The sequence below is a fragment of the Taudactylus pleione genome, unplaced genomic scaffold (genome assembly GCF_031769625.1).
Source record: "Taudactylus pleione unplaced genomic scaffold, aTauple2 ptg000336l, whole genome shotgun sequence".
Classification (NCBI taxonomy): Eukaryota; Metazoa; Chordata; class Amphibia; order Anura; family Myobatrachidae; genus Taudactylus; species Taudactylus pleione.
Genome location: NW_028284737.1, coordinates 1,352,127 through 1,378,452, shown reverse-complemented (window position 1 = coordinate 1,378,452; position 26,326 = coordinate 1,352,127). Strand labels below are relative to the sequence as shown.

General features: G+C 40.3%; 1 protein-coding gene across 2 annotated transcripts in view; it reads right to left on the bottom strand.

Moving 5' to 3' along the window:
• SEPTIN3 (septin 3) overlaps positions 1–26,326 on the bottom strand; it is a 496,581-nt gene that overhangs the window by 110,134 nt on the left and 360,121 nt on the right. For both annotated transcript variants that reach the window (XM_088443868.1, XM_088443870.1), the window contains exons 5-6: positions 13,882–14,019; positions 11,155–11,272 (exon numbers count right to left, since the gene is read on the bottom strand). In XM_088443868.1, coding sequence (XP_088299994.1) covers positions 11,155–11,272; positions 13,882–14,019 — 256 coding nt within the window. The remainder of the gene's footprint in view (positions 1–11,154; positions 11,273–13,881; positions 14,020–26,326) is intronic.

The following is a 26,326-nucleotide window of genomic DNA, read 5'->3' as shown; positions in this document are numbered from 1 at the left end:
AGAAGATTATTTCCAAAGAAGAATTTAATTTTCTTTATTCAACATTTCCCACTATTCCGATTTATTATCACTTAACAAAAATTACAAATCCATCACTTCACCCGCAGGCTGTCCTATTATTTCAGGTATTAATTCCTTGCCAGCCAACCTTTCCTTTTACGTTGATTCATTTTTACAACCCAGAGTTCAAACACTTAAATCACATATCTGAGACACCACACAATTTTTACAGTTGATCGATGGAGTGGAGTGGAAGGACTCCACTCCACAGCTAGAGTCATGCATTCATGACTCTAGCTGTACAGAGTCTTTATACCAACATCCCACACTTGTTGGGAGAAGATGTCAACAAGAGAAGACTCCAAAAGGATGGAGACCTCTCAGAATGCCATAGGAACTTTCTACTGGATTCAATCTCCTATATTCTTCGGCACACTTATTTTCACTTTTTGGAGACTTTTTATTTGCAAGTTATGGGCACGGCCATGGGGACCAGGTTCGCACCCAGCTACGCCAATCTCTACATGGGGGAGGTCAAGGACCTCCATGTGTGGGAAGGTGGGCTGGGCTCGAGCCTGGTCCTCTCTGACTGCTATATAGATGACCTTTTTATGATTTGGAAATGGTCCCTCATGTCTGCACAAACTTTTGTTTCTACACTGAATTTGAACAAGTGTAATTTACACTTCACTCACACTTTTCACCATCACTGTATTAATTTTTTAGACATCACTTTGGAAATACATAATAAGATCACTACCTGCAACTATATCAAAGAAGTGGGGACAAATGCCTATCTACAATTCAAAAGCTCTCATCAATCAATATGGAAGCAGAATATCCCCAAAGGCCAACTCATGCGGCTAAGGCAGAACTGCTCTGATTTGAACCAATTTAAAGTTCAATCCGCACATATGATGAGAGCTTTGGCGATGAGAGGCTACCCAGAACACCTTATTGGAAAGGCATTTACTGAAGTGCTTGCTATGGATAGGGGAACACTCTTAGAAACATAAAAGAAAGAAATGCAGACCACTAGGGTCTCAGAAAGAAAGATACCCTTTATTTCCACCTATACCGATTCACAAAAAGAGATAAGGAACATTATAACTAAAAATTATGATATTCTTAGACAGGATAAGATCTTGAGGGAATTCATTCCCCCAAACCTGTTTTTATCTTTAGACGTAACAAATCTTTAAAGAATATGTTGGCCCCTAGCTTTCTGAAAAATCCCAAGAAGGTCAATTCCTGTATAAATTGGCTCCCCCAAAACCAGTGGGATGTTTTAAATGCGGCAGTAATCGTTGCACCACTTGTGACTATGGGCCTCATTCAGAGGCGGTCGGAGGATGCAAGCGGTCGCTTAGAAACTGGGCGGCCACTTGCATCCTGACCGCCCACCTCTGTTGCGGTCGTTAGGCTGTGGGTTAACACCAACAGCTCTAACGACCGCTCGGGTGATTCTCGCAATGGTCAGCGACCATCGGGGCTTACGACGAGACCCTAGGGTAGGGTCTCACTTGTCGTAAGCCCTGGAGAGCTTCTGGCTCTGTCAGAGCCGGAAGCTCTCCACTGACATCACTAGTGATGTCAGTGGGGCCTCCCCCAAATGGCAGGCATTCCCATGGGAACGCCTCCGTTTGGGTTGCCACCCCCCCGGCCCGCCTTCCAAACGGGGCAAGCTGTCAATCAACATCAACAGCTCGCCCCCTTTGGAAAGAGACCCGCTACCACCAGCGCTGTCGGTCGTAGCGGGTCTCACGCATGCGCACGAAGGAGCCGGCTCCCTCGTGCGCATGCGCACTGGCAAAACGTTGAGGCGGCCGTGCGGTCATAGACCGTATGGCAGCCTCTGAATAAGGTCCTATATAACCAGTGGGATTAAAAGCATCTATACATCAAATGGTGGAGATATACTCTATAAAGGAGTTCATCAATTGCAACTCAAATATGTTGTATATGTCCTCACCTGCGGATGTAATTTAAGGTATGTGGATAGAACAACTCGATGCCTAAAAATTTGATTTATGGAGCATCGAAGAAATATAATTAACAAGCTCCCTTCTCATAGTGTTTCTAGACACTTCAATGAGATTCATAAAGGAGACCACAGTTCCCTCAAACTTACTGGCATTGAAAAAAACTCAATGACTGCCAGGGGAGGAGATAGTTTTAAACAATTATGTAAACAAGAACTTTATTGGATATTTAAGATGGATTCGTTATATCCTAGAGGTCTTTATGAAATGATAGAACTTAATTCGGTATCCTGCTAAAATTTCTGTCATTTCGTTTGATCACCCCCATATCAAAACTTCTGCCATTTCTGCTGTCTCTCTTTTATGTTTTTGTTTTAATATCTATTTATTTATAAGAGGTATCTATATATGTGTTAATTATGAGATATATATTATGTATTTAGAAGTCTCATCTATTTTATTTTATTTTTGATGACCAACAGCCTGTTTGAATTTATGCTATATGTTGCTATTATATATCAAGTGGATCTTATTATTTATCAAAGGATCTCCTACAATTACTTCCGTCATTTTTAGGATTATTAGATACCTATGTAATAATTATATAATTTATTCATTTTTTTACCTATTATTATTTATATATATATATATATATATATATATATATATATCTTTTTCATTTAATCATTTATTTTTATTTTTGTTTATTCATTATCAATCCCTATGTTGTTTAAATGTATTTCATTATATATATATATATATATTTACTGTTGCTAGTCAATATCTCATCACTTATATATACATACATATGTATGTTAAACATGAATATTAGCCACTAAATTCTACCATAACATGATACTTAATGACGAATATGCAATGTGATATGGACAAAATTTATGGATCATGTGATGTGCATTGACATCACATGATCATGTTACGTAGGCCTACATTATGCCACAGATCCTCCTTCTCTTGATTCCTATGGATAGATATATAGCGTGTCACATGTATAAACATCCCAATCACGTGACGCGCAATGATACCACGTAATCGAGCTGTATATCTATTGCGGAGGTCCGTGTCGTGTGACGTGGAGAGGTGTCACATGGATGAGACGGGCCTATCAACACGCATATCAAGCTGTTGCCATTCTAACAGTCCCCGCTTCCTTATGACCACTTTTGTTTATGTCATGTGATAACAGGAGATCGTGGATAATAAGCGGCCTAATGTGTAGACGATCTAGCCATATCTCCTTATATATAGAATACATTTTACCTTTGGTAAGTCTGTCTCCTTCCAATTAGGATAATATATATGTTTATTGTATTGTTTGATTCATTAATTACAGGGTAATTTGCACCAGCTGCCAATTAGCAGCCATTTTAGGTAGCTGCTATAAATAAGCTTAATCACAACCATATTACCACCTCTGATAAAGCTGTGATTTTGGCACAGTGAAACGCATCAGGATCTGGTTGTCTTTATCTTCCACCATTTATTCCAAACATAAGAAGAGTGCCAGTCTCATGGTTTACCTAAGTGCCTATTGAAAAATTATAACAGGTCATCGCCATACCTGTGCCCAGGGGACGGACCTTTGCAGAAGCCTGCCAGGACTGCTAATTAGGACCAGACATTTATACTGGACATTGGACTTGGTAATTATCAGCTTGGACTATTACAGCAATTAAGCACTGATATGCTTGGATTCCAAATAGCTTTTGAGCACTCATGGACTAGTTCTTTATATGGTGGATTGGATGATGCTGTTTTATATTTAATGTATCCATATTGATTTTTTATACATATGGTCCATATTGATTTTACATATATTTTTATGTCATTGTTATTAAATACAATTAATGTGCAAACTATCCTGATTAGCGCTGTTACCTTAGTTTTATGCTTGTTTTTCTCCATAGGTCTGACTAACCTCTTTATACAGCTGCTTTCATCTTCTTAGAATATCCACCCCACTTAGAGCTCCTTCAATATCTTTTACTGTGGTTTGTTGTGTACTACATATAATAATATTTCTTATTGTTCATACAAAATCCTGTGCAGAGGTTCTTCTTCTCACAACCTATTATATATTATTCATCAGCTGTACGAATTATATATCGACCAGTGTGTACCCAGAATTAATCTAATCTCTTGTAGAATCCTTCTTATTAAAGCTACATGTTGTATTAAGTGTTCATATATCTGTACTGTCAAAGTTTATCTCACAATATTTCCCTGTGTGTTTGATGGTTCTATAATAAAGCATATTCTGCAGTGAGCTGAGACAACACAACAGAAAAATACAAGCAATGTTGCAGTAAAATGTTGTATTTCAAATTGAGTGAAGTAAAGAAAAAGAAAAAACAAAGACTTTCAGTTTAGAGCTTGACTAGCAGCTCAGAGCTTAAATTAGAAGTTGCTAAACTGAATAATGACATTATTATTATCCTTTATTTATATAGTTCCACAAGGGGTATGCAAAGCCTTACAACATGCATAAACAGGAACAGTAGAAACATAAGTGACTTGCAATACAAAACATTGTAGAACAAGGACAGGGTCCTTAAACATTGCCCCATAAGCAGTCATAAAAAACAAATCAGCAGCTGGACGGCCTAACCCAAAGGTTTGCTGCTGTTGTTGACAGTGAGTGACGGGATAAGTGATGGAAGGAAAAGCACAAGAGGTAGGAGGGTCCTGCTCACGAGAATTTACAATCTAAAGAATCAGCTGTGGAAAGTTAAGGTTGAGATTTTGCTATCCCTAAATGACATGTAGAGACATTGTAGAAAAAAAATCCAAATTTAAACAGCAAGTTGTTTCTACTGAAATTACTATACTATATTATGCTTGGAAAATTAAGGATATACAGGGGCAATTAAAATATGCATTTCACATGCTATTTTTACTGTTTGTTTTGAGGTCTAGTTTGTGTTCTCTACCTGATTGTCATTGGTACCTGCTGCCCAACATAACCACCTGTTACAGACATACTGCACCATGCCACTCTAATGTACCTTTGTATCATTTTGCATTATTTTTGCAAAAACGATCCTATTTTGCAATGTGTACATTTAAAATCAATGGTATGTAACAAAAGATTTACATGCAAGATCGCATTGTGAAAACTACTTTGTGTAGCCAAACTAGTTTTGAATCGCAAATTTCAAATTTGCTAAATCACAAATTTGTTGACCAACACTCTGCGGAGCATGCAAATTCATCAAAACTTTAAAGAATTCTGTCATGTAGCTGTTCCGTAGAGGTTTAAGAGAAGTTTCATTTAATGAATCAATTAAAATATATCATATATTATGGATCCATTTACTTATACGTGTCAAATAATTATAAATAAAGGTTCAATTACAGTGGACTGTGATGAAGACTCCTGCACTACTAAGTAGGTCAAAGAAAAGGAAGAGCTGAAAACCATGGGAGGTCTTCTCATACATGGGAGGGCTCTCAGATCCCCTCTCCTACAGCTTCTTCTTATGAAAAAGCTATTTCTACACCATCTGAAGCATACGATAAACAGGAGCAAGAAAATCCAATAAGTATTTGAGAAATTTGAATGAAACATTCATAAATATAGCATTTCAACTATTATTTATGTTATGTGATCTTCAAGAAATAGAAAATTATCACAATCATCTTCCTTTAATTTTCTGCTTAATACATATGACTGATACTGCATAATTGCATTCATCATGCAATAATTAATCATATTTTGAAATTCGGCCCCTAAGGTTTCCATTCCTCTGCCATTGTGCTCATCTGTATCAACCTCATCTATGGCACATAAAACTACTTGCATAAGTGCTCACCCAGTGCTGATAGAACCATTGGAGAAACCTATGGAGAAAATCTTGCTCCTAGGCTAACTTTCTCCACCACTGCAAATTCATTCTTTAATCTTAAAACACTGACTTTTAATTTGGCAAGAAATCATACTTCACTTCTTCATTATTCACTTAGTTTCTTTTTCCCCTTCCACTTGTTTTTTTTTTTCTGTGTACCTGAATCCCCCCTTACTCCCTCACAGCCCATTCATTTTTCCACCTATTTTAAAGACAAAATGATTATCTTTCAACTTTTCCTTTCCCTCCCTCCGGCTAGCCTTTTCAACCTCTTTGTGTCTGTCTGTCTGTCTGTCTCTCTCTCTCTTCTACTGGTACAGTACATTTTTTTTCTCAGTATTCCTAAAGAAAGCATCTCTCAATCTAGTTTCTCTATCCAACGATCTTCATATTCCTTTCATTCTGTTTGTTCCATGCAACATTCCACTGGGACTGCAAACATTAAAGTGATAGGTCTATGATTGCCATCATAAGAATGAATTCTCATTTTCAATTCTCCTATTTAAACATGTTAAATGCTTGCATAGGGCTTTGCCTGCCATGATAATCATGATGATCATGACAAAAGCTGAGAAGTTGAAACTGAATTCTCATTCCCCTCTTCCCTTTTTCCAAAGGCAACTTCACATTATATTTCTGATATTTTCTTCTCTCACCAGCCCCATGTTTCACACATCATGAAATCTGGTTTGAATGATGATCTTCTCTTCATTTTCTCACCTAAATAAAGTAACTTCATCTTGAATTAAAAATGTTTTTATTTTCTCCCAGCTGAGATAAGGAACCTCCTGGCCATGAAGTTTGCCCCAGAAGAATGGAGGTATCTACTTGAGCATCCCCTTTTCCAATAATGTTATACACCAACTAAAAGCCTTTTTTTTATATCTTTATACTGCCCACTGTCTGAATCCTCTGTTTTTTTCTTGCTTTGCTTTCATTCAGGAAGCATCAGAAAGTGGATGCATTATCACATTCGCTAGAAGATACAGATGATTCTAACGTTTAGGAAAATCTGCAAATATTAGAAGCAAAATGTCTTCTGACAAATACAACTGTCCTGTAAGTTACAGTACTCCACCATATGAGAAAACTTTTGTTGTCCCCCAGTCTATGTAACAATTTACTACAGTGTGGCATTCTTCCATTTTCCTAGACATGCTGGTGTCCAAAAAATAATAACATTTATATTTATGTGGAAGATAATGTTAAATGGAGCCATATAAATTAATGAGACACCAATTAAATTTACAAATGTGGCACTATAAGTGTAAGCATGCATGTGCTTCTATCAATGATTAAGATTACCTCAATTAACATGAAAATATTATTGTCCATCTGACGACCCAAGTGCCCCCCTTCCTAGCTTGTTACTAACCGTGCTACTTGGCTCATCCCAAAATCATGTACTTTTACAGCCTGTTTCTGCTTTCCAGTGTATAATGGCAGAGAGGGACAGATAATTAGGAGAGGGCCCAGATAATGAAGAAGCCATGGCACACAGCAGCCTATCTTAGGCGTAGCATTCCCCCAGCACAGGATGGTGAGCGTGATGCAGTAACTGTTCCCATTTCTAATACTATGTGGCCTCTGTTTTAGGAACATGATGGGATCCCCAAAGTTTAGGTAATACTACTGCCAATTCTGTATATACTGTATAATAGTTCATAGTTGCTGTTTTTACATGACTATAGTGTGTGTAAAATAAAAGTAACATTGTACCTTTGCTATTGTGTCATTCCTGTGCAATCCAAAGGGACTCAAAGGAATTGGGGTACTGTGCAAGGTGGTGAAGGGTGATAGGTGAAAATAATGCACGCATAAACCCGGTATCCTCACATGTGGTATGAAGTGTGTCAGTAAACTTGCTTGTGGACTGGAGCTATTACAGAGGAGAGAGTGGCAAGCCTGATAGATGAGTTCATGCACTGTAAAAGTTATGCTGTTGAACAAAATCTGCTGGATGCTGGATGCTTTGGAGTGGAAACAGTTTATGACAGAAGTACATAGTTCAAAGAACCAGATATGGCAGAGAAGCCAGATCGCTAAGGTCCGAGCACCGGCTAAAAGGGTTCTGGGGAAGGAGCCAGTGAAGAGAACCCAGAGGGAAGAATAGATGATGGTGCCACCCGGATGGATGACCAAGGGGTCCACTGCAGGGCTACAAGGTGGGGAGACAGAAAAAATGTTGCTAGCCGAATCCAGCAATCCATTAGCAAAAATTAATCTCTAGGACCGAATTGCAGATTGCTGAAGTTCCAATGCAAGAGGCAGGGGAGAAGGATGTACAATGTGGCCCTTATCCCCTCTGCTCTGTTAAGGGCCCTGAGCATTTCATTGAAGCAGGCTCAGAGGGAAATACAATTGGAGTGGTGAATAAAGGAGACTCTGACCCACTGGAGATCGGGAAAATTCCATGGGCAGTATGCTGAGCGAGGTGTATCCTCAGAGCCAGCCACAGGAAGCCCAGGACAACTCATCACTTTCCAGCTCTGTGCAACAGAGTGAAAGGGATGAAGCATCAGGAGCTGAGACAGAGACACCAGCAGTTCAGCCCTGCGATTATATCCCACCACTCCCTCAGCCTGACGGGCGAGGAAAGTACAACAGAGTACAAGATGGAGAACACCCCAGTTGAGGCCCAGTTATTAATCCCTGAGGGGGTAGAAGAGGTAATAGGCCCATGGGAGGGGGTATAGGCTTTTGAGGGGGAGCAAAGTTGGACTGGTCCACAGGGGTACAGGGGAAATCCCTGGTGGGCCCCACTGCCTGTGGGCCCACTCCCCTCCTCTAGGTTTCAGGTTCCAGAGCTCAAATTATAGATTGTTACTTTAGATGGTCAGTTATCTGGTGAAGCAGGACAACTAATAAGCATGGGGGCTTGGTTCACTTCTATAGAAACTACACCAAGATTTGCCTAATGGTTATCCAAGCCTCTGGTGGATGACCACACCCCTTAAGCATGGGCCACTAACACTGCATTCCCCCGGTGGGCCCTTCATGTCTCAGTCCAACACTGGGGGGGAGCATGGGGAGAAGAAGTGCAGAAACTCCCTGCTCCCCTGCAGCCAACTTCAGCCCTGTTATTAATTGCATAGAGAGACCCCCAGCCCTGGCCTACCCCTGACATGCTCCCTGATGTGGGCCTGATGCCACATGTCACGACCAGCCGGCCGATTCTCCAGATACCTCAATCTGAGAATCGCCAACTGTGACTTATGGTTACCTCAGCACGTGCGGTTACTATAACACGGTTCTGCCACCACCAACGAAGTTAACGGGAGTCGTTAGGTTCTCCGCTCAAATCTCAATTTGCACACTCACTTACATATAGGTACGTAGCTTTGACCTCACAGGCTCATGAATTCGACAAGAACATGGAGAATACACTGGATTAAGAATGTTTAATCTGAAAAATATTTCCAAGGTTATTGATTACAGAAAAAGGTAGTACAAATATGGACAATACAAATATATCACAAATAGGTTTCAGAAAGTAAAAGGAATTAAAAATGAAAAGAACCCAGAGTCTTTACATCTAGACTCAGTCGTGAAGGAGACACAGGAGCATTGGATTCTGGCCAGTCGTCTGAGACTCTCCTTGGGCACAAGAACACTTATCACTGAGGGAGATGCATAGTTATACCCTCACAGCTGCACTAGCCCCCACCTTTGGGTTTTTCACTCTTTCATTGCTGTACACTGGGCATTAAGAAATCGGCCACACCCTTCCATATTGTCTATAGGAAGTAGGGGGTCTTGAAACAGTGTGAAGGGGTCTTTAGAAACCAATAAGCAGGTAACATACCCTACATTCCTGTCATCTCCCTCCTAAAGGATTTTATATCCAATGACCTGGCTTGACCAGGTCTGACCATCTGCACTAAGGATGTATCTCTCCCCAAACTTTATGGCCTGTAGAGATAAGAGATGGTTATCTAGATGCCTGGTTCCAGGAAGACAAATCTCCTCCAAGCTTTGTATTCCTACAGGTCAAATACAGGACACTGCCTAGAATCCATGTTGATACACACATTTATATATATATTTACGTGACATCATTCCTGGCGATTATTCTCGGGAATAAACGCCACACCACATATTTAGCTTCTCCCTGAAACCCTGCTGAAATCCCCCCACAGGAAACTATAGTCATCTGAATGGCATGTGACATCACAAATGACTATGAGGGGTGAACAGTGGCTGGTTTTATTGCCCTAATATGCTAAATCCCCTTGTCAATGTAATGGAGTGGTCTTTGTCCAAAAGGGTCTGTTCCAGACACCTGGCACAAGAATCCTCACCTCTGGAGTAAGGTAAGACATGACCACTAACTGTACATAGAATTCAAATCACCCAATAGCAAGGCTCAGGGGTGTCACCTCATGGTGGGAAAATCAGAGGTGTTAAAATAGCAAACTGAGGATTTTTCAGAGATCTTGGATCTCAGTGGAGTGCCTAGCCTGAGTGGCAGGACTTAGGCAGATCTGGGTACAGGAGTCAGAAGATTCTGATAGCCTGCCGTCCATGGACCTTGCGTTATGGAGAATCCATTTCCCTGAGAAGCGTGGAGGCACACAGCAACCTATCTCAGATGTAGTGTTCACCCATCCAAGGCGGGTGAGTGTGATGCAGTAATGGTTCCCATTTCTAATACTAAGGGGCCTCTGTTTTAGTAACATGATGGGATCCCCAAAATTTAGCTAATACTACTGCCAATTCTGTATATACTGTATAATAGTTCATAGTTGCTGTTTTTACATGACTATAGTGTGTGTGTAAAATAAAAGTAACATTGTACCTTTGCTATTGTGTCATTCCTGTGCAATCCAAAGGGACTCATAAAGGAACCAGGGTACTGTGCAAGGCGGTGAAGGGCGATAGGCGAAAATAAAGCACACATAAACGCAGTAGCCTCACTGTCCGTATAAATTTAAATGTTATTATTTTTAAACATTATTGCCCCCAATTACAAAATTAATTAAATAATCATGACTCATCAATATATTTATTATTTTTAGTGCCCCATAATTAAGTATTAAATAGTGGCAAAATAATACATATTTTTTATTTGTCTGGACAGACAGCTCAAAATTCAAGCTATTTGAGCAATCTTACTGGCCAGAGCAAAGTCTAAATGACTAGTAGAAAACTCACGTAAGCATGAGAATCCCATACACATTTAATGAGCAAACTTATTTAACACACATGTAGCTCTAGAATTGTGTTCAGAATAAAAAGCTGTAGCAAAAGCAGTGTGCCAATGTACTAGATGTATACAAAACAATAACATGTCCTCATTCAGCACATACCCTCTGTTTAAATTCTATCTTCTCTTCAATGGTCATCGTATCAGCTTTTGCTATAACCGGTATAATGTTCACAACTTTACTAAGGTGTTTCATGAATTCCAGATCCAGCGGTCTTAAACTGAGGAAAGAAAAATCTAATTAGGATTTCTTACCAATACTAAATACTCAAATATATAAACAAGTTGTGTTGAAGGTGCTATTTTATGAATGTGTTGTAAGCCTTTCAAATTATTAAAAGATTATGGTTCGGAATATTAGTTTATAAGCACAGTTATGTTTTATATTTTTATCTGTTTTTAGAGTTGTCATAGTTTTACTGGCATATTTTCCAAATGTACTGTATGTCTAAAACTTTTTTTAAGTAAATAATATATATTAAAGACATAACAGTTAATTTGTGAATACATCATAACAGCCCATTTTCTAAACAGCAAAACAGATACCAACAAAGCAATTCCAACATTCAATCAGACATACATACATACAGTACATACAATTAAGTACAGTCATACTGTATGCAAAAAAAAAAAATCAAAGTGAAACTCATACAGTAATTCTTTGTTACACTGTCATTTAAATTTGAGAGTTTCTAAAAAACATTTTGTTTCTTGCAAGAGTGCATTTTTCTACACAAAAAAGAGGTGACTCCGCACTGAGGGCCAGATTCGGACCAGTTGGCTAGGCTGCATTCGCACACTGCTGGCCAACTGCTGGCGTAAAAGACGCAGTGCGCGTTCGCGAACCAGGAAAAGTGGGCGTCTTATGACTTGCTGGTGGGCTTCTAAAAACATACCATGATCGCACGCCAAGACATAGTGGGAGTGTTAATTTCTTGCTATGCAATCGCAGGATTTGCATACCCTGGCTGCGGAAACCTGCGTGCGAACGCATCTAGCGAATGGGTCTGAATCGAGCCCTGAGCTTATTAGTATGTAGGAAAGAGTAATATTATCAAACCAACAATATATATGTATTAAGGCCCTCATTCAGAGCCGTACGCTCTGAGCAGAGCGCACGCTCTGAATGAGGGCCGGGCTCCATTTTCATGGAGCGTCCTCCTGGACGCTCGTATAGCTGTGGGTCACCACCCACAGGCTATACGAGCGTGCATTGTGATGGTCGCGATGGTCGAGACCATCGCGACCATCGAATTTGCGAGCCGGAGCCTGCGGTTGAGGTTTTCAACCGCAAGCTCCGGAGTGATTTTGGCTCTATCAGAGCCAAAATCACTCCTACTGACATCACTAGTGATGTCAGTGGGCCGGCTTCTGACGGGAGGCGTTCCCGTGGGAACGCCCCCGTCAGGGAGGCACGCCCCCGGCACGCCCACCAAAGGGGGCGTGCTGTCAATCAACATTGACAGCACGCCCCCTTTGATCGGACACAACGAGCGAAGGACTTTCCTTCGCTCGTCGCGTCTGGCGCATGCGCACGACAGAGCTCCCTCCGTCGTGCGCATGCTCAGTCCATAACATCGACCCACTTGCGAGCGGACAGCCGCTCGCGAGTGGGTCTGAATCAGGCCCTATATCCGTTAGGGAAATCAAAATATGTTGGTGGTGCTTCCTAGAGTCAGTATAAAGGGGCCTATCCATTACACTACTTTGTGAACAATCCGACCAAAACCAGGAGGTTTTGGTCGGATCGTGTAAAAAGTCGTGTAATGGGTAAGCTACAAATGTCCTGCGATGCGCACTCCCGTGAACAACTGTCAGAGTATTTTGCCTTTCGAACATGCTGGTCAATTTCTGTATATTGCTGAACGACTTGTTGTTCAGTGGATATGCAGTGAACGACCAACGGTGAACGGCAAACGACTTCTTTAATGAATATTCACTGCACTCATTAAAAATTTGGTCCTTGGTCTATAAAGAAATTGTTCACAAAAGTCTATCATGTTTATGAAAGACTTTTGCATGAAAGACTTTTTTGTTGACAGGAAAAGTCTTTGGTCTCTGGTCTTTCACAAAAAAAATCTTCTAATGGATAGGCTCCTTAACTCTTTCTGGGGCACGCTTGAAAAAATTATGTGCAAATGAAAAAATTTTAACCACTTAACTGACGATTTTTCCTGGCAAAACTGGTCTGAAATTGCCGGGTCCGCAGGAGAGTCCTGGGAGTCAGAGGAGATCTATTTTGCACATGTGTAGAATGGATTTCCTCTTCAAAAACACAGTGGGGAGATGTGGACGCACCTTGTAAGCTGAAGCACAGTTGGCTGCGTTCCATCCCACGCGACCACGTCAGATAAGTGGTTAATAAAGTACAGTTCATAAGAATATAAGACCAAAAGCATCTAAAATAGATCAATTAGATGTATAATATTCTCATCTCATCTCGGATAGTATCTGCTGGTAAATAATAGTTGTTATATACTTGGTATTAACACTATCTGAGTGAATATAATCAATAAAGAGACAACAAAATAGATTAACTTGGCAATTAGAAAGAGAATCAGATGAGAATATTATACATCTGATTGATTTATTTTATATGCTTTTTTGTCTGTTATATATTTATTAACTGTACTTATTAAAAGTTATGTTTTAATTCACACATAATAATTTTTTCAAGCGTGTCCCAGAAAGAGTTTTTCTGTCCCTTTTTTACTTTGAAGAATGCACGTTACCTCATAACTTTTACAAACTGTACTGAATGCATCTATGTACAATAGAAAAGCTTGTACTTTGCCCCCAAGAGGAAGTCAGAAGACCCAGCTCTACATACGAGTGTCCAGTAGGAGATATGAAGTAAAGACAGCAGTGTACTCGAGTGTCTGGGATGCGCTTCTTCCTGGCTATATTCACCTCCTCCTTCAGGAACTTTTCATATTGTTCATTAATATATTTCTCAATAGGCTCCCAGCTGTAAATTGAGAGAGGAAAGAGCACATAATAAGAAAAATAAAACTATAGTTTACAGCTTGTGTTTGGATAAAATATAAGTAGAGGTACTGTAAAGTGCATGTACAAGATGTTTATAATGAATGTAATAATGGATGTTCACACTTTAATGTTACCATATCAAAAAATTATACCAGTGGGTATTGTGGCAAAAAATACAGATCATGGTGCTTTGTTGAAAATATAGTAATGTAATAGATTCCAATTTTGTAAATTTGCCAATTATTTGGTTATTTTACAAGAGATTAAGCTGTCTAACATCAGAAGACAGATGAACCATAAACCAAAACTCTCAACACTCTAAACGTAACTAAAATAAAGACATGAGACCAAATGTCCCATTTAAAAAGTAATAGTCAGCTTTATTTATTACAACAGAAGTATGGTAGCAGAACAAAGTATTCGTATTGCCCTTCGGGTCTACTTGAGGTTTCTGTCCTCCCTGAGCTCACCTTCGGACACCCGAGTTATGGTTTGACAGGTGTACCACCCCAGTTTGGATACCATGTCCGGCATTAAGAACTTGAAGTACCTTTTCCCAAAGTGACATACTTCATCTTCATTCTTGTCAACTTCATGAAAATCCAGCAAGTTCTTTTCCTCAGAATCTTCTGGTTCAGACCAAGAACAGCTATTTTTTTGTTTATTTTTGACCGAACAAAGGTTTCTCTTACTTAAATCTCTTAAAGGCACACCGACTGGCCAACTTCTGCTTGAAACATCTTTCACTTTCAGCCTTGAAGCACCGTATTGGCTATTGGCATACTTCACTAGCAAATAATTTTCTTTCAAAGTACCACCATCAAACTGAGAGTCACCAGCATTACATGTGTATAACAGTATGTATGTAAGTGTATATCATACTTGCCAACCTTCCCTCATTGTCAGGGAGATTCACTGAAATAGTAGCAATCTCCCTGTATCCCTGAAGAGTCTACATCGCCATGATTTGCACCTTACCCTTATTATGAAGCAGTTATATTAAAGAAAACCAGAGAAAAATACATTCAAATGGTATCACTAGTATAATTTACGTGCATTGGTTGTAAGGCACAATGATCCCTATGGCTACATGGAAAAGTATGAGTGTGTTTTCATCAACACGTAGATCTTATTAACTGCTTTGGGACTCATTTAAATTTGTATGTAAGTAAATTTTATGACACGCCTCTCAGATGTAGCAGTACACGCCCACATTAAACCGCGCTCATAGGTGTTGTTTTCACAATCTCCCTGAATTGTTTTTTAAAAAGTAGGCAAGTATGGTGTATATGTGTGTGACAGTATGTATCATTCTCAAATTCCGGACTCTCATGTCCACGTAAGATACTTGAATGTTTATCTCCTGGCTTTGATGGCTATCTGCCACTTTAATAAGGCATATGCCCAGGGCCAGATTAATAATGGGGCTGATGGAGCTACAGCTCCAGACCCACCATCAGAATAGGCCCATAGCCTTGTGATATGTGTGTGTGTGCTACTGTAGAAAGATTTTCTCTTTCCTCCTACAGCAGCCTGAGGGCCGACCACACCCCCCACCCCACGGCTGCGCATAACCTCCCCTCCACCGGCCGCGGCTGTGACACCGGACCGGTGCGTAAACATAATGGCAGAGCATTGAGGGCTGGGCTTCTCTAGCCCGCCCAGCGCTGCTAACAGTTAAATGGCAGCAGCGCCGCCTGCACATCATGTGACGTCACATAGGTGCCGCCCGCCACCACACGCGCCCTCACGCAGCCTGTCCCAGGCTGTGCACCGACCACTACCATAGCCTGCCTCTCAGCCTCAGTCACAGGCTCACCTCTCCTCCGTGAAGGCTGGTGACATCGTGACAGCAGCAGCACTGTCTGTGTGATCTTTTGAGTCCCCCAAGGTAAGCTGCTTTTCAGTCCCTCTGGCCAGGCTGTTGCTGTTCAGTAATAGTTTATGTATTGATATGTATGCATATCAATCATATATGTATGCATATCTATACATAATATTAAATTATTAAGCATTCTAAAAATATATATATATACTGCGTGTGTTATGTATATATAGTGTGTGTATACATATATATGTGTATATATACTGCGTGTGTTATGTATATATAGTGTGTGTATACATATATATGTGTATATATACTGTGTGTGTATATATTATATATATGAACAAAAAACTGCGGCACCCGGAGACTGATGTTTATCAAATATATTAAATGGTGTCACAAAAAGAATCCAACATTTTGGAGCTCTGTGGCTCCTTTGTCAAGGTGACCTTGACAAAGGAGCCACAGAGCTCCGAAACGTTGGATTCTTTTTGTGACACCATTTAATATATTTGATTAACATCAGTCTCTGAGTGCCGCAGTTTTTTGTTCTGTTTAATTTTCATTTGTTCTGATGGCACCGGAGCAAGTTGATTCTTCAGAGGAGTGCCGGTCCGTTTGATTTGTGTGTATATGTATATATATATATATATATATATATATACACATATACACATACACCAACAATGATCCGGCACTCATATATATACACATACACCAACAATGATCCGGCACTCAATGTAGTAAAGTTATGTGTTCCGGTGCCTTTCCTGTAAGAGGAGAACGCATCCCCACCATACAGATCACACAGCAGGCGGCACTCGGAGTCTCGCAGGCAGTAGAGTAAGGTGCGGCACTCGGCCAATAACAGGCATAGACAAACGGATATAATCAAGTTTCAGTGTTATTGTCAGGATATATATGTGTGGGTGTGTAATAAAAATAAATAAATTATATATATATATATATATATACACACACATACTGTATGTGTGTGTATATATATATATACATATATATATATATATACTGTGTATATACATATATAGTACATATGTGTTTATTAAGTATTTGTGTTTTTATGTTCTGCACCTTTTACTTTGTTCAAGGTTAATTATTTGAAAACTAGCAAGTTTCAGGAATGTTTCTGTTAAAGCACATTATTAATAAAAAAAATTTGCATATTATTAATAAACCATAGTTTGTGTGTTTTTTTATTTTTTACAGAACAGTTAGGGCCATATTCAATTAGATCTTCATTTTCACTTATCCCCATATTCAATTTCAAAGACTTTTCGCAGGTGCGAAAAATCTTTGTCAAAAAACGGGGATAAGTTTTCACCATAGAATAGGTGTTGAAAAAAAGTGCAGAATTGGGGATTAGGGGTGCAAACTTGAAAAATGTAGCCTGCATCCTTTGGAATGTCCCCTAAAAAGAATCTGTGTAAAAAAAAAATTAAAAAAGTAGCCTAGGACAGCCCAAAAAAAGGGGTTTCGTTTTGGGGGTGTAAAAAAAAAAGATGGGGAACAAAGTTAAAAACTAGTAAAATAGAGTCAGGGGGGTCCCCAAGTATGCGGCAGGTGTTTTCTAGCATGCGGCTGGTTGCGGCAGGTGGATTTTTGAAGAATTTTAAAAACTAACTTCAGGGACATCGTTTGGGGGGTGGCGGGATGGTTTCCCGAAAATTGGCTAGACTTTTCGATACTCACCTTTCCGCCGGGTCCCGTTTTCGACGATAATTGGATACGGGGATAATCGTGCACGCGCCCGATACTTTATCCCCACTAAAAATGGCGATGATGGCGAAAAGTCCGGACTTTGATTATGAAGCATACACTAAGGGCCATATTCAATTTGAGGCGAAAAGTCAAAGAGGGGAGGGAGATGAAGATGTTATACCAGTAGTCACACCCCTTGTGACTGTACACAATAGGCCCTTCCTAGATTTCAGCTCCAGGCCCATGAGGACCTTAATCTGGCACTGCATATGCCTCTTGGACTTTCTTGTGCATCTGCTTTTTGGGCCTTGAAACTATGACAAACAGCTGCCACTTGTTCCACCAGCATAGGTTGAAGTTCACTCTCCATAGAGCTCTTTATTTTCAAATACTGTTTAGCTGGACTACTTGCTTCATGCTTTGTAATGTGAACCCACTTCACTTCCCCACAGACAAATTTAGCAGCATTGAAAATTCCATCCTGGTTGCATGAAAGCATTGTTTCACATACATGTGTGAGTGATTGTATATATGTATATATGTGTGTGACAGTTTTAGGTGTATAAGTGTGTAACTGTATATATGTTCAGTATGTGTGTGATATTATGTATGTCTATGTATGTGACTGTATGTTTGACAGTTTTTATGTTTATGATTATATATGTATGTGTATAAGTGTCTCTATGTGTACAACAGTATGTATGTGACAGTATGTGTAATATAAGTGTCTGACTATATATGTATGTGTATAAATGTGGCTATGTGTACAACAGCATATATATGTAAGTGTATGTGTGACTACACACAGTATGTATGTGTTTAAGTGTAGCTATGTGTGCAACAGTGTGTATGTAAATGTATGCGTTTGTGACTATGTGTATGGCTATGTGTACAACAGTGCCTTCCTACCTATATATCCGTTTGTTATTACCCAGTTTTGTTCTATTAATGTTTCCAATTGTAAAGTGCAACAGAATGTGCTGTGCTATATAAAAGAAACTGTTAATAAGTAAAATAATAAATAAATATGTGTGTGTGTATATATATATATATATATTATATGTTTATGTGTCTTCATGTGTATGTGTGGTTATGTGTACAACAATACAGATGGACCCAGCTAGTTTGTTGCTCCATACGCCATGTAGCATGCCCTGCATCTCGCTCCATACGGTATGCCTTAAGTCGTGCCATTCAGTATTGATCGCAACGGAACATAGCGTTGCACTGGAAAAAGTCATAGCCTGTAATACAACTTGCAGGATATCCAATGCATTTTCTTTATCACCTCCAGCGCCAGGTTTTCCACAAGGCAACCTAGGCGCCCACCTAGGGCCCTGTGGGTCCCAAGGGGCCCGTGGCAGGGCCCCACGAAATCCAGCCCATCCATCACAAGCTGTAAATGTTTTACAGACGCTCATTAATAGGGCTCAGACCAGCATTAATACCACTAATACTGGCACTGGGTTCCATTACTGTGCCTTTGCAAAACAATCCCAGAGAAGCATTGCGCGCACCGCTTGATGTCATGAATCACCCCGCACTCCCAGAGTCCCACTTGGCACTGTGTCTGCACTCCGCAATGCATCGGAGGGCCCGCCGCCCAGCTCCTGCTGGCCCCAGCCCAGCAGCTGCGTGCTGGGCTGGCAGTAAATGAAGTGAGGGCCAGGGGATTGAGGGACTGAGGGAGGCAGCACTGACTGAGGATCAACATTAGGAGGACTGGTGGTGAGTCTGGGTGGCAGCAGAAGCTGCAGCACTGTGCATATAAAAAATAATTGGTAAATTAATCATCATCCATTATGTTGATGTCGGTGGTGTCTGCCAGTGTAAATGCCTGTATGACTCCTTCTAATGAGCCATAACTTAGGTAACATCTAACTTAGGGTTAGGATATTATGGATAGTTTAGGGGTTTGGGTTAGGGTATTACACATATAGTGTTAAGGTTGGTGTAGCGGTTTGGCTTAGGGGTTAGGGTTAGTTTAGGGGTTAGGGCAGTGATTCTCAAACTTGGTCCTCAAGGCACCCGAAGTCTCCAGCTCAACACAGGAAATACATTGCATTTCCCCCACACAGTGTAACAATCTTGGTTCTCATAAGAGGCACACTGCATCCACACTACAACTTTAACACCATACAAGCCTCTAGGGATATCTGGATTACCACTGTTTAGCGGATGGAGAGCTGCGAGTCTATTGTGCTTTGCTGGCTTTTCCTCTGGAAACAGGAAAGCATTTATATCACCGTGCTCATGCCAATTGTGAGATTCTTTTACAAGCAGAACTCACAAGCATCTTTTTTCTGCTAAGCAGGACTCTGGATCTTATTCAGAGTCGGTTGCAAGCGCCGATGCGCTCATAACCAACTCGATGGTTAGGCCTGCGCATGCGCAGCGGTCGCACTGCGCGTGCGCAAGCCCCGGAGCGACAGAGAAACTGTCGCCCTGGAGCACGTTACCAAAGAGGCAGCTGTCAATGTTGATCGACAGCTAGCCCCGTTTGGTAGGTGGGCCGGGGGGGATGGTTTCCAATATGGAGGTGTTCCTTAACGAACGCCTACCGGTTTGTGGGCGGCCGCACTGACATCATCAGTGATGTCAGTGGGCAGCTTCCTGCTCTTTCAGAGCAGAAAGCTCCCTGGGGCTTACGGGTGCCCAGACCCAACCTTAGGGTCTGGTCGTAAGCCCCGATGGTCGCGATGGTGATCACCATTGCGACCATCAACCTGGTTGGTCGTTAAGCTGTGGGTGGTAACCCACAGCTTAACTAACGACCAGGAGGCCGCACTTCAAAAATGAAGCGGCCGCCCTCATTCAGAGAGAGCGATCGCTTCTTGCGACCGCCTCTGAATGAGGGCCTCTATCTTATATATTATGACCATTTTTAAAAACGTCATTTCAGGATTATGATATATATCCATTTCTTATGTATTGATGTATATTTGCACCTGCTGATTGTTCATTTAATATTCAGGAACTGCAGTTCTTTTTTATGTGTATTTTATTATTAAACATTTGGTAAACGTATTGCTCCATTCTGCTTTTTATGCTGTAGTGATCCCAAGCACAGACATACTTATATTTCCATGGATATCCTTAAAACCTGAAATGTTAGGGTGCCTTCAGGATCGTGATTGGGAACCACTGGGTTAGGGTATTAGGGTTGATGTAGCGGTTTGGGTTAGGGTATAACGGTTATCTTATGGGATAGGGTATTAGTGTTGGTTTTGCAGTATGGGTTAGGGTATTAGGGTTGGTGTAGAGGTTTGAGTTAGGGTATTGAGGTTAGTTTAGGGGTTTGTGTTAGGGTATAAGGTATAGAGTATTCGCGTTGGTTTAGCGGTATGGGTTAGAGTATTAGGCTAAAAGGTTATGGTTAGGGTAAAGTTTGGGGTTAGGGTTGAGTTAGAGTCAGGATTAGGGTAGGGATGCATGTCATGACTGTTTTCGGGGGGTTTCTGCCTCCAGCTGAGATCATGTATGTAGAGAAACAAGCCATCAGCGTCGCTACTGCCACAGCTAGACTGCGTGAGCACAGGCTCACTCAGTTAGTTGATGTTCGTTGTTTCTGTGTAGATGCTGCGTATATGTGTACGCAGTTGCTGTGGACTTTGAGATGGCTCCAGTGGGTGTTTCTGTTTTTCTCTGGGAGGCTACTTTGTTTACGATGTTTAGAAAGTATTTAGGCCTCAAAAATCTCATCTGCGTATACATTAGCATACTAATCTGAATCAGGCCCCTAGTACCCCATTACTCTGAGACAGCCCAAAAAATGACACTTTTAATCACATGGTAAAACTGCAAAAAAAAACTTGTGCCAGTCATGCACACTCAGTATCAGCCTACTTTTACTATTCTTCCAGTGTGTGGTCTATAAACAAAGCTAAATGGTTGTTGTTTTCATTGTTCTGTGACATGATTGATGCATTTTAGCTGCATATGTGTGGGATATGCTATGTGAAAAGTCTGGGCTTTGTGGTTTTTTGCCTAAACATAGTGAAATTGCATGTAATGTCCAGTGTTGCCCAGGTCAAGAAACTTAACAGTATACAGCCAAACACTCTTCACTAATTGTACCCAATACACCACCCTCTTCACTCGCTCTCCCCTATGTGCAGGCCCTCTCTTCTTCATACACTGTCTCTTGCATGGCAATGTGGTAGGGCCTACTTCCAGAGGGCCATGTTTACATGGCTTGAGGTTTTTCCATGTATCTACGAACAAAGTACAGAACCAGTTAGGTTAATGGAGAGGGCAGGATGGGGCCAACCTTCAGTGAGGGTGCGTGCTAGGTTTGTTACACCGGGACAGCAATGGTTTGTTGCAATGTGTTACACATACTAGGTACGCTTTAAAAAGTTGAATATAAGGAGGAAAAACAACAAATAATGGAGCATGAATCAAGAATGAAAATATAGTGCTATAGATTGAGAAGAGCCCCAAACCAATATCTTGCCTAGGGCCCCAAGAGGTCTAAATCCGGCTCTGATCACCGCCCGATGATTGGCTGACAGAACCTGTGATTCGATACACTATAGTACAGCATTTTCATCATGGAATCAGAGCTGTAGAAGAATGTAGAATGTGGTCAAGCGTTTCTAATTTGTAACCAAAACAGCTTTCTTAAATAAAATAAATTGTCTTAAATTATGTGTTTTATCAGAAAACACTATAAATTAAGTGAAATAAATACAATAAATATGCCTACAATGATAGCAAAAAAATATTTTACATATATATATATATATATATATATATAAAATCCAAGGTCTGCAGCTTAGCACTCACAAGCATAAAGAAAAAATGTATTTCTTACCGCGTTGCCCTCCGATAAAGGTGCATGGAACATGAACCAATAACAAACGTAGCAGAAACGGCGGCACTCAAGGATTTGAAAAAAAGACGAACACAAGCTTCAGTCAAAGTCGACGTTTCCTGCTGAAAATGCTGTTGCATTGAAACATTGATTTTGACTGAAGCTTGTAATGGTTGTCTTTTTTCAAATCCTTGAGTGCCGCCGTTTCTGCTACGTTATATATATATATATATATATATATATATATATATATATAGCAAGAGACAGAGCCGGCACTGTAGTGTATAGCATATACGTTGCCTGGGTGCCCTTCCAAACGAGGTAATCGTACAGTATAGAGGTAATGCTGGATGGCACTCTGGGTCTTGTAGTCGGTGTAAAAACTGCTACCTTTGACAAAAGGTATTAAACTGAAACGTTGGACTGACTGCGCATGGTAGCAGTCTTTTACATCGAATACAAGACCCGGAGTTCCATCCAGCATTACCTATATATATATATATATATATATATATAAATAAAAAAAATAGATCTGCAGGGTGTAATCAGTTAATAGGACACATACAATGTACACTTCAAAGATTTTTATAGCGCTTTTTGTATGAATGTGGTGATTAACCTCTCGGGTTCCGGCACAATAAGTATTGAAAAACTTTCCCTATCTTACCCTACCAAGTGATCTTCTGTTCACAGTCAGTGCAGCTAGCTGACGTGCTGTCAGTGGTGTTCACTTCGTCCAGTTTTTGGCAAGCGGCTGCATGATCACTCTGCCCTGTCCTGAGCGCTGTAAGCGGATTGTCCAGGAGAGTCTCCACAAGAGAGTAAAATCACTGTTGCTGGGTACCTTCCTTCACCAACATGTTTCATTACAATAAGTAACTTTTCAAGGTGATCTGTTTGTTTCTCCTCCACACCTTTATTTCATTAGGTCGCAGCCCATTGGCTACATTCTAAGGCAGTCCAGGTTGTTTCAATTAAAATCAGACTTTATTTTGAGCTGTTTAAAAGCTTCTAAAAGCTTAAAAAATTATCAGTTTAAGAATCTTTGATCTAAAGTATGAAAAGTTAGTTGAAAAAAGGAAACATAAAACAAAGCTTAAAAGTTACAGATGTCAGTGGTCTCTATATAACTGGTACATTATAGCAGATCCATTTAAAGTGCACTAATTTACCATATTAAAATAGTTTCTTGCTAAAAAACATTCCAGAAATTAATAGAAAAAAACATTAAAGGACTTCCAGACAAACCCAAGATCAAGATGACTATCACCAGGGGAGAAAAGAAAGCACTGGAAGAGTTTAAAAATAATAAAGACATAATCATTAAGGCAGCAGATACAGGAGGGGGCCAGGTAATAATGGACAAGGGGAACTATCTGGCTGAAACTAACAGATTACTCACGGGCAGAGAAACGTACAGTACAAAGAACTACCAAAGGATCCAACAGAACAATTCAGAAAAGAATTAGAGGTACACTTGGAAGAAGGTTTGAGTCTAGGCATTTTAAACAAAAAAGAATTTGAATATTTGAACATAAAAACACCAAAGATCCCTCTGTTCTACCAACTACCCAAGATACATAAAGATCTACAAAATCCACCTGGAAGGCCCATTGTATCAGGAATAAACTCTCTGACCTCAAACCTTTCAGGTTATGTTGACAATTACATACAACCACTAGTTACAGCTCAGAAGAGCTACATTAAGGATACCACTGCGGTACTACAACAATTAAGTGAATGAACCTGGTAGAAAACATTCTATTTGGCCATGTGATGTCAGGTCACTATACACATGCATCAGGCATGCTGACAGCTGGAGTTCATCCTCGACCACAATTATTTTAGTATGAGGATACATTTTTTAAACAAGAAACTGGGACAAAATGGGAAGTCGCCTTCGCACCAAGTTACGCAAATTAAAGGTGCAAATGTGATACCCCTAAAGTGATTAATGGCAAATTAATTTATGTACATGGTAATAAAAATATATAAAATGCATTCTCTTTTAATGATAATAATTAATGTATTTACACAGGAAGCTGCCAATATATATATATATATATATATATATATACACTGTCAGGTGCATAAATATTGGGACATTGACAGAATTTTCATATTTTAGCCTCTATTCACCACCACAATGGCTTTGAAATGAAACAAACAAGATGTGCTTTAACTGCAGACTTTCAGATTTAATTTGAGGGTAATTACATCCAAATCAGGTGAACGGTGTAGGAATTACAATGGTTTCTATATGTGCCTCCCACTTTCTAAGGGGCCAAAAGTAATGGGACTATCAACTCAAAAGCTATTTCATGGACAGGTGTGGGCTATTCCCTCGTTATTTCATTATCAATTAAGCAGGTAAAAGGTCTGGAGTTGATTCTAGTTGTGACATTTGCATTTGGAATCAGTTGCTGTCGACTCTAAATATGAGATCCAAAGAGCTGTCACTACCAGTGAAGCAAGCCATCATTAGGCTGAAAAATCAAAACAAACCCATCAGAGAGATAGCAAAAACATTAGGTGTGGCCAAATCAACTGTTTGAAACATTCTTAAAAAGAAAGAACGCACCGGAGAACTCAGCAACACCAAAAGACCCGGAAGACCACGGAAAACAACTGTGGTGGATAACAGAAGAATTATTTCCCTGGTGAAGAAAAACCCCTTCACAACAGTTGGCCAAATCAAGAACACTTTCCAGGAGGTAGGTGTATATGTGTCAAAGTCAACAATCAAGAGAAGACTTCACAAGAGTGATTATAGAGGGTTCACCACAAGATGTAAACCATTGGTGAGCCACAAAAACAGGAAGACCAGATTAGAGTTTGCCAAACAACATCTAAAAAAGCCATTACAGTTCTGAAACAACATCCTATGGACAGATGAGACAAAGATCAACTTGTACCAGAGTAATGGGAAGAAAAGAGTATGGAGAAGGAAAGGAACTGCTCATGGTCCAAAACGTACCACCTCATCAGTGAAGCATGGTGGTGGTAGTGTCATGGCGTGGGCATGTATGGCTGCCAATGGAACTGGTTCCCTTGTATTTATTGATGATGTGACTGCTGACAAAAGCAGCAGAATGAATTCTGAAGTGTTTCGAGAAATATTATATGCTCATATTCAGTCAAATGCTTCAGAACTCATTGGACGGCGCTTCACAGTGCAGATGGACAATGACCCGAAGCAAACTTCAAAAGCATCCAAAGAGTTTTTTAACACTAAAAAGTGGATTGTTATGCAATGGCCACGTCAATCCCCTGACCTGAATCTGATTGAGCATGCATTTCACTTGATGAAGACAAAACTGAAGGGAATATGCCCCAAGAACAAGCAGGAACTGAAGACATTTGCAGTAGAGGCCTGGCAGAGCATCACCAGGGATGAAACCCAGCATCTGGTGATGTCTATACGTTCCAGACTTCAGGCTGTAATTGCCTGCAAAAGGATTTGCAACAAAGTATTAAAAAGTGAAAGTTAGATTTAGAATGGTTTAGTTTGTCCCATTACTTTTGGCCCCTTAAGAAGTGGGAGGCACATATAGAAACCGTTGTAATTCCTACACCGTTCACCTGATTTGGATGTAATTACCCTCAAATTAAATCTGAAAGTCTGCAGTTAAAGCACATCTTGTTTGCTTCATTTCAAAGCCATTGTGGTGAATAGAGGCCAAAATATGAAAATTCTGTCAATGTCCCAATATTTATGCACCTGACTGTATATATACATAGGCATGTTGCTTTCCTTAAAGGATTCTTGAGCTAGTGGATGTTTATATATAATGGTCCAAGGTAAACATGTCTAGTTGATGTGTATATGGACTGCCCCCCCTCATAGAGGGATAATGGAGCCTGCTGCCCACTCCGGGCATAGGGAGCCTGTGGGAGCCTGGACAGGCACAGAATAGCCAAGTCACA